This window comes from Mustela lutreola, chromosome 13, assembly GCF_030435805.1.
Source record: "Mustela lutreola isolate mMusLut2 chromosome 13, mMusLut2.pri, whole genome shotgun sequence".
Lineage (NCBI taxonomy): Eukaryota > Metazoa > Chordata > Mammalia > Carnivora > Mustelidae > Mustela > Mustela lutreola.
This window is the reverse complement of record NC_081302.1, coordinates 35,367,520-35,382,181: the sequence shown is the minus strand read 5'-3', so window position 1 is coordinate 35,382,181 and position 14,662 is coordinate 35,367,520. Positions and strand designations below refer to the sequence as shown.

General features: G+C 39.2%; 1 protein-coding gene across 1 annotated transcript in view; it reads right to left on the bottom strand.

Moving 5' to 3' along the window:
- DACH1 (dachshund family transcription factor 1) overlaps nucleotides 1-11,069 on the bottom strand; it is a 427,798-nt gene extending 416,729 nt beyond the window's left edge. Inside the window, exon 1 of the mRNA XM_059144718.1 lies at nucleotides 9,632-11,069. Coding sequence (XP_059000701.1) covers nucleotides 9,632-10,470 — 839 coding nt within the window. The 5' untranslated portion in view covers nucleotides 10,471-11,069. The remainder of the gene's footprint in view (nucleotides 1-9,631) is intronic.
- Between the last annotated feature and the right edge of the window lie 3,593 nt (nucleotides 11,070-14,662).

Below are 14,662 nucleotides of genomic sequence, written 5' to 3'. Positions count from 1 at the left end.
TCCTCCCCTACTTGGACTGATTCTTTAGTGGAGGGAAATTAATAAAAAATACAAAATAAATGTCCAATTTATTTGGACATTTATAAATGTCCAAATCTATGTTTAAACTACTTATATCTAGAATGTATATTTAAAAGGTATATATTTTGTTTTAAAAAGTAACATCTTTATCCCTTGTGAAAACTTGAATAGTTGTAAAATTTTGATGGCACTTTGGCTTACCTGCGAAGTATCACTTATGAATGATATTTTTAAAAATTCCTAAGAATATACAGTTACTAAATTTGGTAGCCAAACAGGTGTTAACAGAAAGAAAAATCAAATTTGACCCAGAAGGCTCCAATATTAAGGTTTGAATTGGGATCAGTTCGTTCCTTTCCCATGGGGTAACTTGTATAAATGTAATTCTATGGTTTCATAAAAGCAGGTCAAGTTTCTATCCCTGGGGGTCTTTTGGCAATTTGAAGCATGGAAGCACTGTTGCTGGCTACAAGTTCAAATCTGCATGTACTATCACTGGTGTAAAGAAAAAAAATAAATGAACAGCAGACATATATTCATCTTTGATTACAATACGCACAGTCAGAAGGTTTTGGGAGGGTAGGAATAAAGGTGTCAGAGCTCACAAGTCAAAATATTTTGAAACCATTTTACTTACTTATAAATATATATGAATATCTGATAATGCAAAAAGTGGTATGGAATATGTTTTTAGATAACAAAATGCTAAGACGAACTTCTTACCAAATGTCGTTTTGCATTTATTACGTGCAAGTTTTTTTTTTTTTTTTAATTTCACAGGCTTTAGATGAGGCAGAATCTTTTAAGTAGTCACTGTTTTATAACCTCTTTTCTACTTTACAAAAAAAAAATAATAATCCATGCATTCTTGCACTTTTACCAATGATGTAATGACTTGACAAATGCCATGGAATGATTGAGAAAGTAATTGATTTCAATTTAACTGGACCTCTACCAGGTGTTTTCAAAGACAATTACAGTCCACTGCAAGAAGTGGCAATACACATCTTCTTATGTGGACCTGTAGATTAACTTATTGACCTCATTCCTAACTCATCTCATTGATGGCAAAGCTTTTAGAAGAGCAATCATGTTTTTAAGTTATGAAATTGTTTTCCTATCCTTTATCCACTGATTTCAGAGAATATGCTTGCTCCAAAGTGCAAGCGGCAATGAAATAAACTAATAATAGAAATGGAGCAATGACATCAAGCACATTAACTGTTATTCCATAATGTACAGATTCTAGTACCTAATAGCTCAGTATCTGTTTCATACAAGTAGGATAATTCTCTGATATAAATATTTTCCATAGAGAATTAAAAGTACATTTTAGTTATCATAAACATAAAGGTATAGGAAAATTAAAGTAGGTTTTTAATCACTGTCCTAATAACCATGTAACATTGTTCATAATTATGTTTTAAAATACTTATGTATAAATTACTTCTTTTATGCTAAAATTATTTTTAATTATATTTTCTGTTGTCATTCAGTAAAGTAGAATCTCTTTTTCAGTGTTATTTTATATTTTAAGAAATTATGGAAAGGAAAATTAAAGTCCATTTTTTGGTAAGGTGGTTGTCCTCTGGCCCTACATCCTACAAGTCTGTGTGTGTGTGTGTGTGCGCGCGCGCACGTGTGCGCGTGTGAGCCTGTGTGTGTGTGTGTGTGTGTGTGTGAAAGAGAGAGAGAATACATACACACATATACATATACGTAAAAGCTTTTCTAACAAAGGTATTATAATTATTTAAGAATAAAAACATACACTACAAATGGGCTACGTTAATATAAAAAAAGATAACCACCACAAAGACAACTAAAATACTGTTAAAAATTTTACACTTGTTGCATACAGAAGGACATCTATCTTAGTATAAAATGTGTGACTGGTAACAGGACAATTAAAAGTGTTCTAAATTATTCATTCAAAATCCAAAGGCCCTATTAAACTACAAATTGCCTAACTCAAGAAATAAGTATTATTTCCAAGATATTTTAAGTATAGAACAGGAATTAACACTTTTGAATATAACAGTATATTTCTGCAGAGCTGTGATGTGTTCAAAGATTTGTTACACCTTCAGTCATTTGCTTTGTTCATACATAATATAAGGCTATGAATAATACAGTTCATTTACTGTTGCTATTAATAAAATTTCAGAATACAATCAGTTTAAGATTTTAACAAAATACTTTGTCTGCTGCATATGTGAATATAATAAAGTATTTCTTGATTAACATATTCTAGAGATTTATTTTCATTATCTTTCCTTAAGCAATGGCCAGTATCCCTTAAATTGAATTAGCAAGTATTTACTGCAAATTCTTTTTGTGCATCCATAAAATAATTCTCTTTAACTAGTACTCTTACTTTCCTGAATGTTTTGCTTGTCCTTGAAGGAAAGTATTATTTTTTTCCTGTTGTGACAGAAGAGCAATCTAATTACTTAGAAACATTTGATACACTGTGACTTTCTAATACTTTGTTTACATCTCCATTCATTTATTCTAAGGAAAGAAAACATTCCTCAATTCTTCAGTGTTACTAACCAGAAATAACCAATATACTTAGTTGCCTATTTCATTATTGCTTTGTGAAAATCATGCCTGAAAAGCATATCCTTTTTTTTTTTGGTCAAACATATACTACCTTCAAAATCCACTGCAGGATTATTATAAGTCTCCTTACATTAAATTGCATTTATGTTCTGCAGATCATAGTAAATAGTTTTGACTTCCTCCTAGAAACATGCCATGCATTCCAGGTATTATATTCATCTCATACAATAATATGTTTTAGATGCTTTAGCTAAGCTGTCTTCTTTTTAAATCACTGCTCTCTAAAACTTTTTTTTAAAGCAGGTAGCTATTCAGTGTGTTGCTGTGCTGCATAGTATTAGACACATCAATACACTTATAAGCACAAAATTATAAAAGCAGTTAAATAATGATATAGTGAGTTTTCCAGTTTAGTAAGTTGTCTTTGACAACTTTCACTCAAGTCACGTACATTTAAATGTGTAAAAGAATCCCAGCTTGATATCCTGGCCAAGCTCCAAGCTAATTTGAATCAGAAAGCAACAGGGCCACACCTTTAACAAAATTCAGTCATTGGCCACTTCAATATGCAATTTAGAAAAATCTACAGATGAATTTGTTTAAATGGGTGAATTAGAATCCTCTTAGCATATAAAGTAAATCCAAGCCAGAATACACAAGAAATTTCAAGTGTACTTCATTCAAGGTCCCTGATTTTGGATCAAGTAGCGATTTAAATTGTTCTCTTCATATGATTTTATATATATATATATATATATATACATATATTTATATTTATATTTATATGTATACATGACTACATATATAAATTGACAGTTATCTGCTATTTTAGTCAACTAATTTTAATTCTATAATCACTTTGAAAAATAATAAGATTTCATTGATTGATTGCCTAATTTATACTGAATGGATAGAAAATCTGTTCATAGTTATTTGTACGTTTAAATATAAAGTTAATTATGAGCTATAATACATACACTCTAAAAAAGTCTTAGAAACCTTCGCAAAGTAAGTAGGTACATCAAAATAAAGTGACCCAACAGTTAATCTAATAACAACTAATTACTGGACCAAATATACTTAAAAAAAAGCATGTATCAACAATTAAAAGTTACTTTAAACGACAGTCACTGTAGCAAAAAATTACTTTTGACTGGAAACACTTCAGACAAACTGAGAAGAAAAGTAAAGGAATTTGAGCACAATGTGGGCTCACATAGTCTCTGCCATGCTTGAAACACATAAATGTGAAGATCAGAGTCTTTTATAACACTTATCTGAGCCCCATTTGGTGGGCTTTTAACTCAGGGTTTTCTTCATTAAAAAATAAACTACTGAACATAACAAACATAATGGAAAAGAGATCCCTTAATGCAGTCTCAAAGCCTAAATATATAAATATAAATGTATTTTTAATATATTCTTAGCTAAAATTTTTAAGTTGTAACATTTAAACAATAATACACACACACACTAACACACACACACATATATATGTAAATATATAACTGACCAATCACAATGCAGTAACTCAGTAGTTAAGAGAATGGCACATGGTGATACCTGGTAAGGTCATTCTAGTCTTTTAACAATTCAAAACATAAAGTGATAAAATTTTACCTTCATTACATATTTAAATACCCAAATAGTTAATATCAACTTTTTTACTTTCCCTTGTCATTTTAAAGGCCTATACTTAAATGTGACATTTTGTAAACAATCTGAAAATGAAATTCTTAAAAGATAAAATTCAGCCCAGCTCTAACTTTTTTAAGAACCAAGTAACAAAACCCTTAAAATCAAAATGCTTAGTGAAATCTAGAAGACTCACCTGTACCTATTTAGAAGGCTTACTTCAAACTAATTTCTTCAACGATTCAAATGGAAACAGTTTACAACCTGTGAGAGTTGCATTTCTTATTGTATTTTGCAATACATGGGTTCTGTGTTGCTAATACAATGCAATTTAAATGATTGTTTTACCTGATTAACAAAGGCAATTGTATGAAACAATTCAGTAAAATAACTTGGAAAGATAAAATAATACTAATTGATTGTCAAAGCACAAATTGTTCCTAAAATAACAACTACTTCGTTGCACATTAAGCTAATTTACAAATGCTACTTACATTTCAAAAACAAAACATCAAATGAGAAACAATAAAGCATATTATGTTTTCGTATGCTGGTGAATCACACATGGTAAATCACCAAAGAGTAGAGTGATTTATGCTCAAATCCAGCCAAGACTTTAATCAATATTGGGTGTCACATATCAGGAGGTTGGGGGAGGTACTGAGGCAGAAGGAGAGTGGCTAATATTGGTCTCAGTAATTTATATGCAACTTCCGTGAAATGTAGATTAAACAAAAAATAACAGCAGATTTGGACTCACAAGACGAAGATTTACAAATTCTGTATTAAATGGGATACAAAAAATTTATGAAAGGAAGGGAACTCTGAAACAAAATAGTCTGTTTATTTTACATAATCTTTGTAGCTTCACAAAATAAAATATCCTATGTGCAAATCAAAATAAGTATCTCAGAACATTAACTAGACATCTTTGCAGTTCAGAAAGTAAACCGTCCTCATAACTGTGGGCACTCTTTACAATAATGACTGTATGTATTATTGGAGACTAACTCCAAGAAAAACAACAGGTTTGAAAAATACTCAAATAATTCAAGAATTTGCATGAATGCAGTATAATTTGATAGACCAAAGTAAATCTTAGGTGAGAATAGCCTTAGATGTTATTTATGTATTAGTTATTAAACTGTAATAGACAAACCTTTTAAAAATATTCAGAAATAAGTGGTGGAACCAAACTTAAACTTTCATATTTTTAGGCCTTACTCTTCTAATTTATGTCATAATCTTTAGGAAATGTTATAAAATGAAACATTTGACTTTATAGGAGCCATTAATCGGCTGTAATACAAAAACTTCAAAAGCATAGTCTCTCTTCATTTGAAGTAATTTTTAATTTATCTGTGCCAAGCATTGTAATTATCTGTTAGAAGTGAATCTGTATGTGTGTTGAAACTTTCTATTACCAATGCAGAAATGCAGAAGTCCGTGCCATTGAAAAACATGTAACGGGGGAAATGTTCAGTAACTATAGACTGGTTCAGTTTGCCATCTTTATTAGAAGTCCTGACAAAAAACAGAACCAAGAATTGGAAAATATTTTATACTTCTTGTATTAAAATTGCATCCATATATCACTCCTAGAAAAAAAAAGACTTGAAAAGTCTTTCAATTTGCTGTCTATGGATGGTATTGACTTTTAAGACAAAAGAATACTGTTTGCGAATATATCTATATGCATATAAAATGTCTGATGAAATTAACTGGAATCTATTTAAGTTAAAAACTGCACAAATCCAGGGTTACATAAGACCCAAATCTGATCTGAAAGATCCTGAGACAAAATCACCTTCTGGCAATAGTCAAAAAATAAAAATTTTAGATGACAAAATACAGCAGAGTCACTTTTTATTACCTAAATTCACAGAAAATTGAATCCTAATCCCAAATCTACAAACAAGCTACTGACTCATACAAACACAGACTTGACCATGTACATAATTACTTTTCTTTTGTTGTTGTTGTTTACTGGTTACCAGTTAATTAAGTGACCTCTGTTGCACCAGCCAAGATCATGCAACTAATGTTTAGTTTAAAAATAATAATTGAAGGAAACTGATCAAAATCAGACTTTGTCCTTTGACAACTTTTATAAACATATTTCCTAACATTTTCTCTCATTTTTCAGACTCTTACTTTTAGCTTTACTATCAAGCAGGTGATGGTCTCTGTTTCATCTCCTTGTGGAAGTGACAGATGGCTTCAACATTTATTCTAGTTTTTATAGATAGCATACTGATGCAATAGCCTCAAGCAAATTAAATTCACTCTAAGGTTTGTCACCAACTTACTGAGCCACTTTGAGCAAGTTATGAACCTTTTTTTCCCTTAATGTCATTTTGGTTTCTCAGATTCTCTGGTATCTAAATGCTATTAAGAGACAGAATTAGATATATGTTCTGTGAAAAGATGAGAGTGCTAATATTTGATGTTTCTTGTACACTATGTATATAGCATTTTATATAGTTTGCCTTTCTGCTCAGTTGTCTTATCTTCTGCATAAATTATTCCTTCAGATAGTCTCTTTAATAGCCAGAGGAGAAAGAAACCAGAATGAAAGGAATCAATATACCTAGGTGAATGAAAAAGGGATCTTAACAGCAAAGGCGTAAACTGGACTTGAATGGAAAAAGGAATTTTAGTTTTGTAAATTCAAGATAAAAGATATTGTAGGTACGGCTTTCAAAGTTAAGAAATAAGACAGAAACACTTGTAATTATCATTAAAATAATAATATACTACAATGTACACAGTATGTTTTGGTGAGATAGAGTTCAATGATAAGTTTTCTATTTTTTAGTCAGTGGCAGAGTTAGGAAAACCTAGGTAGAGATCTCCAATTACACATTTTCTAAGGTTAATGACTGCAGTATTTGCATGTATATAGGTTTGAGTAAGCCTTGTAGTTGATAAAAGATCAAAATGCAAGATGAAATCAACAAACATACATTTAACTTAAAAATAACCTAAAACTGAGTTTCAGAATAACACAATAAATTGTAAAGTATTATGACCAGGTGATGGAAATATAATTAAAGTAGTGATGAAATATTTTTGAAAGGATAAAACAGTTCCATTGGACTTATCTTTCTGTGAAAGTTTAAACTCCAGAGCTACTGCTAACTGCAGGGGAAAAGAAACTAATTAAAACATTTTTGTTAATAACTTTTAGGAATATTCTCCAACCATATAGTGAGGACTTCAGTTCCAAACTCTAAGCAAAAATTTCAGGAAAAAAAAAATCAAGGGAATAATTGTAAAAGATGTAACACTACCTGCTTTACGTTGATTATAGCGTTGCTGTCATTGAAGGAAGTTTTCTCTAACAATTCTTTTGTGTTATGTGAAATGATCATTAATTATCAAGTACAGTATGTACTGTAAGAAACACACAAAGAGATTTCAAGAGCAAAGTGGTCTGATTACTAAAGAGAAAAACAGTAGCTCTTCCCCAATTTACTGGATAGGTAGACAATTTTATAACAATCCTATCTGAACTGGCTTCAAATTTCTACTAGCATTCTTTGTAACAACTCTGTAACAATTTTCTACCCTGATCCCAGTAGTTTTAACAATAGATTGTTGGCAAATATTTTATCGTCTGGACGTCCAAGAACTCCAATTATCTCAGTAAATGACGTTTAGTGATCAAGATTACCCCTCAATCTTTACTGCCACCTGTCCATACTCTTGGGCACGTGCGCGCGCCTACACACATGCACGCTCTCAGCATTCACCCAAAAATAATAGAAATGGAGATTCTAAACCCAGACCCACACCCATGCCCCCATGCAAAAAAGTGGCAAACAAGGAACAGAGTTTCTGGTTGGGTCAGAATAAGTCATTTGCAGGGTTGGAGTTGAAGCCTTTTCCGTCCTACAGCCTTCCCTGGGCACTAATCAGAAGTCTCCCAAGGAAGAAACGGCTAGGGACTTTTCACCCTGCTTCCTTCGGGTCTCTTTCTACCTCTCATTCCTTCCCACCTCAGTTTCCCTAGCACTACCAGTGGACACCCACCCTAAGAGAGCAAAACTCCGTTCCTTCTCGCAGTCTTAAAACTAGTTTGGAAGGTACCGAAGTGTCTGCGCAAATTTTGCGCGCAGTTCCCACGCGCCCGCTTCTAGTATCCAACTTTCCCTACTCTCTCTCTCCCGGCTTCTCAACTTTTCCCTCTGCTTCGAACCGGGTACGAGGCGGAACTGTTAAGGCGGGTGGAAGGATCTTCCACCCCGAGAAACTGACAAGTTACCCCACTCCCGCCCCCTCTCGGTAGATCCTCCCCCCAGTGATCGTTCATTAGCATAAAACCGGTCCAGCCAGACACCGGGTCCCTCCGCCTCCAGGGTTCGCGCGCTTTGCCCGGCTGTGGTAGCCACGGCAAAGGGCATACAGGTCTGCAGAATATCCCAGTGCAAAGCTTGCACCTGTTCATTGCGTGAGCTAACCTTAAAAAAGGGGGGGGGGGGAGAAGAAGAAGAGGGAGGAAAAAAAAAAGGAAAAAGAAAACCAGTTTGGAGAACGAGAGTGTGCGCTATAGTCTTCTTTCCTCATCTCTCCAGTTTAGCTTCCAAGAGTCTCAGGCACCCGGTCACCTCCCCCTACAGAAGGAAACCTGCCGGTTCCCTGCATCTGCCCCGGGGCTAACGTACCCCTTTATCTTCTTTGCACAAGCTCACAGGCGGACACACGCACACGTGCGCGCACACACAGACCCCTCCCCTCAGCGGGCTTCCCCTCAGGGCTTTGGGGCTGAGCTTGCTGTGGGTCCCTCGGGATTGCCCTGGGCCTCTCGGCCTTGGAGGTCTTTCCCCTCCCGACCCCGAAGGGGCCCACTCCCGCGGCTTCCTCGCGGGCCCCTCACCCGGGGCGCGAACTCCAGCTCCCGAACCCTGCGGTCAGGGTCACGACCTCTCCCCACCCCCGGGACGCGGCTAGGCGCCGCCGACCAACCCCACCGGTGCCCCTGGGCTCGCGGTGGAACCCGGGCTCGAAGGAGCACACACTCGGGCAGCCGCGGCTGAGAGGGGTCTCCAGACGCCGGCGCGGCCCAGGAAGGGGTCGTGGCTCCTGGAAACGCACCGTCCTCCTCCTTCCCACCCCCTCCGTCCCGAGGCTTGGGGTTCCCGCGTCCCCCCAGCGGCCAAGCCCCTGAGCCCAGGCGAGCAAGGTGCGGACCGGGCGGAAGAGTGAGATCTGGGCAGGGTGAGGTGCCAACTTCTCAGTAGGTCGGGAGCAGCTGGCGAGCCTCGAGGAAAGGGAGGAGAGGGCCGTGCTCTCCAGGGCGCGCGGCTCGCGGGCGCGCGGAGCCAGCGGCGCCAGGAAGGGAGCGAGGGAAGGGTGAGGAGGCGGGAGGGAAGGGACCGCGGGCGGCGGGGCTGCCCCCGCTCTTTACCTTGCGTTGGTGCAGTCATTGTAGAGGGTCTCGAAGTCCTTCCTGGAGATGAGTTTGCAGCGGTTCACTCCGGGCTGGATGGCGCCCAGTCCCCTCAGGATGCGAACCTGTTCCACATTGCACACCACCGGCGTGATCTCCAGCCGCTTCAGCTTGGTGTAGACCGTGTGCAAGCCCCCCACCAAGTGCTTCAGGAACAGGTCGAAAGCCTGGGGCAGGCAGATCAGCTCGCAGCCCTCCACCGTGAAGGAAGCCACTTTGGCCCCCCTCAGATCCACCATTTTGCACTCATTATTCTGAGGGGTGTTTTCCACTGGGGACGGGGTCGAGTACACGGGTTTCCCGGGGAGGGGGCCGCAGCTGCTGCTGCTACTGCTGCTGCTGCTGCTGCTGCTGCTGCTGCTACTGCTGCTGCTACTGCTGCTGCTGCTGCTGCTGCCGGTGCTCGCGTTGATGGGGGTGCTGGAGGCGCCGCCGCCGCCAGCGCTAATGCCGCCGCCGCCGCCGCTGCCGCCGCCGCTGCTCGCGGTCGCCAGGCTGGGGTTGCAGTTGCTGCCGCCGCCGCCGCCGCCGCCTCCGTTGCCCGCGCCGCCGCCGCCGCCGCCGCCGCCGCCGCCGGTGGAGGTGACTGTGGCCGCCGCCGCCGCCGCCGCCGAAGCGATGGGCTCCGGCCGGAACAGAGTTGGCCCTGAGGACGCCGGGGGCCCGATGGACGGAGCCGGAGACGAGGTCGCCGAGGAGGTGGAGGTGGTGGTGCCGGAGGAGGAAGCAGACGTGGAGATCGGGGGTTGAGGGGGGACCAGCTGGGTCGGAGGGATCAAAGCCGCCGGCACTGCCATGGTCACATATAAGGGGAAACAGGAGAAGGAGAAGCGAGGGGAAAAGTTGCCACACACCCCGGGGAGGGGAAGGGGGAATAGGGGGGAGAAGGAGCTAGGGGGCAACAAGAACAACAACTCGAGGGGAGAACGAGAAGGAGAAAGGGAGAGAAAGGGGCATAAAAAGGAGGTGAGGGTAAGAAAGAGCGAGCGCAGGAGGGGCGAGCGCGAGAGGCGCTCTGGAGAGAAACGCACAAAAGTGTCCCGCAAGTCGAAATGCGAGTCCTCTCCGGGGGCTGGGATCGGGGGCTGGTTTGGGGGGGGGGCGGGGGCGGGGAGGGTCGGCTGTTGTTGTGTGGGTCCCGCTCTAGCACAAAGTTAAGGATGAAGGTGAAAAGGAGGAGGTTTGAAGGACTTGGGTTCTCCCTGGCAAGTACATTGATCAAAGATTGAGAGGGGAATGACAGAGAGAAAATGAGCTGAAAAGTGCAGGCTGCCGGCTGGACGAGTTGTTGTTGTCACACGGTGCAGAGGGGAGGAGCTCCGGAAACTTGAAATACCCTTTGAAGCCGCAAAAACCTCACTCACTAGTATTAACCCAAATTATCCAACCAGGAACTCGGAGCAGACACTCCGAGAGCGCGAGACACAGACGGAAAGCCAGTGAGGGAGCCAAGGAGGAGGGGTGGGGGGGGGGGGATAAGAAACTATGCGAGGGACGGAGAGGAAAAGCCGGGGACACAGAAGTGACGATCGGAAAAGCAGAGGGAGATGATCTACTTCTCTTCTTCTACTACCGTTAGGTTGCATGTCTAATATTCCCTTTCGTCCGCGACGACTCGTAATTTTATTCCAAAACCTTCTAAGCAATCGCCTGCCAACTTAAAGAGGAGTCAGAGCGCTCTGAGCTCTCCTTCAAGGATTTAGGATACATCTCCGCTCATTTTTGCAATAAGATACAAATGAAAACACATCCCCTCACTTGATGATTATTAAGAAATTATTTTCAGGAAGACTCACATGTAAGCAAAGCCTACGTTTTCTGCATCTGATTGTTTTACTCTATGTATTAGATTATTTGTTAGCGATTTGTTAGCTTAAAGATAGTGGGAATTCCAGGACAGCTTTCAAATTGTGGGGGGAAAGTCAGTCTGAAGTCACTTAAGAATAATGGAATCCTCTGTATTCAGTTTCTTATTTCCTGATGGATTGTGGAAAGAAATGCTTGCCACGATGTGGATCGTTCAGAATAACTTCACTTTCACCTCAAAGGCAGGTCAGAAATGCTTGTTTTACCTAGAGACTTTTTAAGGAGATCGGACATCCTGGAAGATTTAGAAAGTGGAAAACAAGAAAACACTGAATTTTTTCTTACTTAAAACTCTGTAATTAATTCACCTGTCTTGCACAGAAAACAACTATCCTCGCATCCTATAAGACCCAAAGCTAATTGCCAGTGTGTTAGTTGAGTAACACAGTTTCTTTCATATTTGAGAAGCTCCAGTGTATTTGGGGAAAGTCCTTTTCAGTTTGTCAGTACAAATGTGTTTTGTAAATAATGAAAAGAACAAAACAAGCTCACTAGTTGACTTGTAAAGGCAGAAAGGGTGCTATTTTTAAGCTGTGCTTAAAAATACTAGCTGAGTTTAGACTGACTCTCTTCCTCTTTGCCTTCTGTCCTTCTCTTTCTTCCCTTTCTAACTTGTTGCATGGAGCTATTTTTTTTCAAGGATTCTTGACCAACATATGATTTGAGCATAGGTCAAGTTTGTTCTCTGTTTGTATCTCTAGGAATCTTAAATAATTAGGCTTTAATCCTGCCTGCACATGTTTATTAACATCACAATATAGAAACAATGCTTTAGCATTGGGCATATTTAAAAAGTAAACTAACTATTAGCATCAGGTTCACCGTGTTGGGAAATTTCACAATGAAATTCTACCATTTTGGTGCTGAAATGATTATCACATTTCCCTTTGTCATTTTAATTCTCTAAACTTTTTGAAGTTTAGTGTCAGAAGTTACTGGAAATATCTACAGAGAAATATGGCACCACTGACTAATTTGTCTAAGTTGATGCTAAACTTTTGGGGTCCCACCAGTTACATCAGGAGGCTTTTCAGAGTAATAAGAATTCAGAAAACTGATTGTTGCCAAAAAGTAGATAAACTTCTACAAAGATAGCTGAAGTTTACACAGTTGTTTGGCCTGGTTAGCCAGTGTATTTTAATACACTCAGAAATAATTTATATTACTTTTTCACTACTCCTATCAGTCCTCCAAAATAGGGATTCGATATATATCACATATATCAAAACACCACGTTAAATGTTTACACATGTTTTAGAAAATATTACCTTTTTTAAAAATGTCAAATTACTATGCTAATGAGAGGAGGAGGAGAAGATATTGAGCCCTGAAATACTAATTTTATTTTGGAATTGCATGCACAACTTTAATAAACTCTGAAATAGTTTGAAATGCTAAACTATAGTTTCCTCCTTTTAAATTCCAGATTCAGAAATTGGAAAAAAAATTGGAATTAAGTGCTGAAAATCTGCCCTTCCCATTCTCGTTTCTCACATTTCCTTAAACCGCCACTCACCCAATACCTGCCACATTTGGAAGCCACAGGCAGGAAGTAATAATAGCTGACCAAGGCATAATCCCACCCAGCTTCGAAGCAAACTCCAAATTTTCTATAGGGAATCCTATGCCTCCCAGCACAGGCTCTGTTCCTGGGTAGGGCTTGGGGCATTACCTCCACCTGAATGGGAGCTCACTCCCTCCATCTCAGGTCTCTCTCATCCCTTTCTGGGAACTACCACTTGCCCCTTTGATCAAACAATAGGGTTAGAAAAAGCTTATAATGCAAATTGAAATGAGTAAGGAAAAAGACCTCAAATATTTTAAGATTTAAGATTCTTTCTCTCCTTTTTTCTTTTTCTTTCCTTCCCCCCCCCCCCATTTTTTTCCTTTTTTGAGAAATGTTACCAACGATTAAGGCAAACAGTATTTAACAACAGCAGATAAATCAACTCCACAGAGATTTCAAATTCTCACTCTTTCCACTGCATCTTTAGCTTTCAAAGCTTTTGTCTCGTTTGTTTATTGTTTTACATCTCTGGCTGTTTCAGGTCCTTTTCCTCCATCTCATCTTTTCCAACCTGCACTCAATTTGCATAAGCAAAACTCAAAGTACTGTAACTGATATTAGAAAATTCTCCCTGTGTTTTGTGAAGACGTATTGTGCTGAAATCAATAAGACTGTTTAAAATTCAAAGACCTGCAAATCGTTCTGTTTGTCCTTTGATAGGGCCTGTGCTGATTAAAATGCTACCAAGAAAGCTTAATTGCTGCACTAATTAAGAAGTCTTTAATTTCTTTCCTAGGATGTCGTTTGAAGCTGAGCTTGTACCAGTTCAGGGAAGGTATTTTCTTCCCTCCCTCTGCCCCCTCTTGGCCCCTCCCCTCTCCTCCCCGCTCCTCCCTTGCCCCCGACGACATCCCAATGAATGGGAACTAATAGACAGAGTGGTCTCAGGTCTCACCATCTATTACTTAACAAAAATCGACACAGGATACAGAGTTCAGTGCAGTATGAAATGCAATTTTCAGAAGAGCTGTGAGGTTGTAGGAGACAGTAGGGAAATGCAGAGTAGCTGTTGCAGCTCAAGTCCCGGTGAATATCTGGATGACAACAGGCACTTTAGCTCGATGATGAGGGCATCCTATTTGGTTAAAATGGGGCAGTGACAAGGAAATGCTTCTACTGAAACAGGGAAACATAAAAATGTATTTTCCAAACCTCTGGTTTAAAAAAGAAGAATAAATCTGTAGGAAGGAGGATTTATAGTTGGGATTTGGTAAGTATCATTTTATTTTATGAGTATAAAATCATGAATTCTATGGGGATTTATTTTTGACCCTTTTTATAACCCAGGGTGGCATAGCACTGTATTACATCCTTTCCATCCTTTTCTATTGACCTATTTTATTCACTGATTTCTCAAGTGGGGAAACTGACTAAATGATTTCACAAAGCTTTCTCTGTAATCAATAGTCATTTTTTAGGTTTATTCATGCTGCATTATAATTCTGGTAAATGACTGCAAAGCAGAAGATTGTAAGAAAGATACCAATATTGACAAAGCCAAGATAAGTCATGTGTTTAAATCCTCAGAGTTTCAAATAGCAATTGATATAGTTATT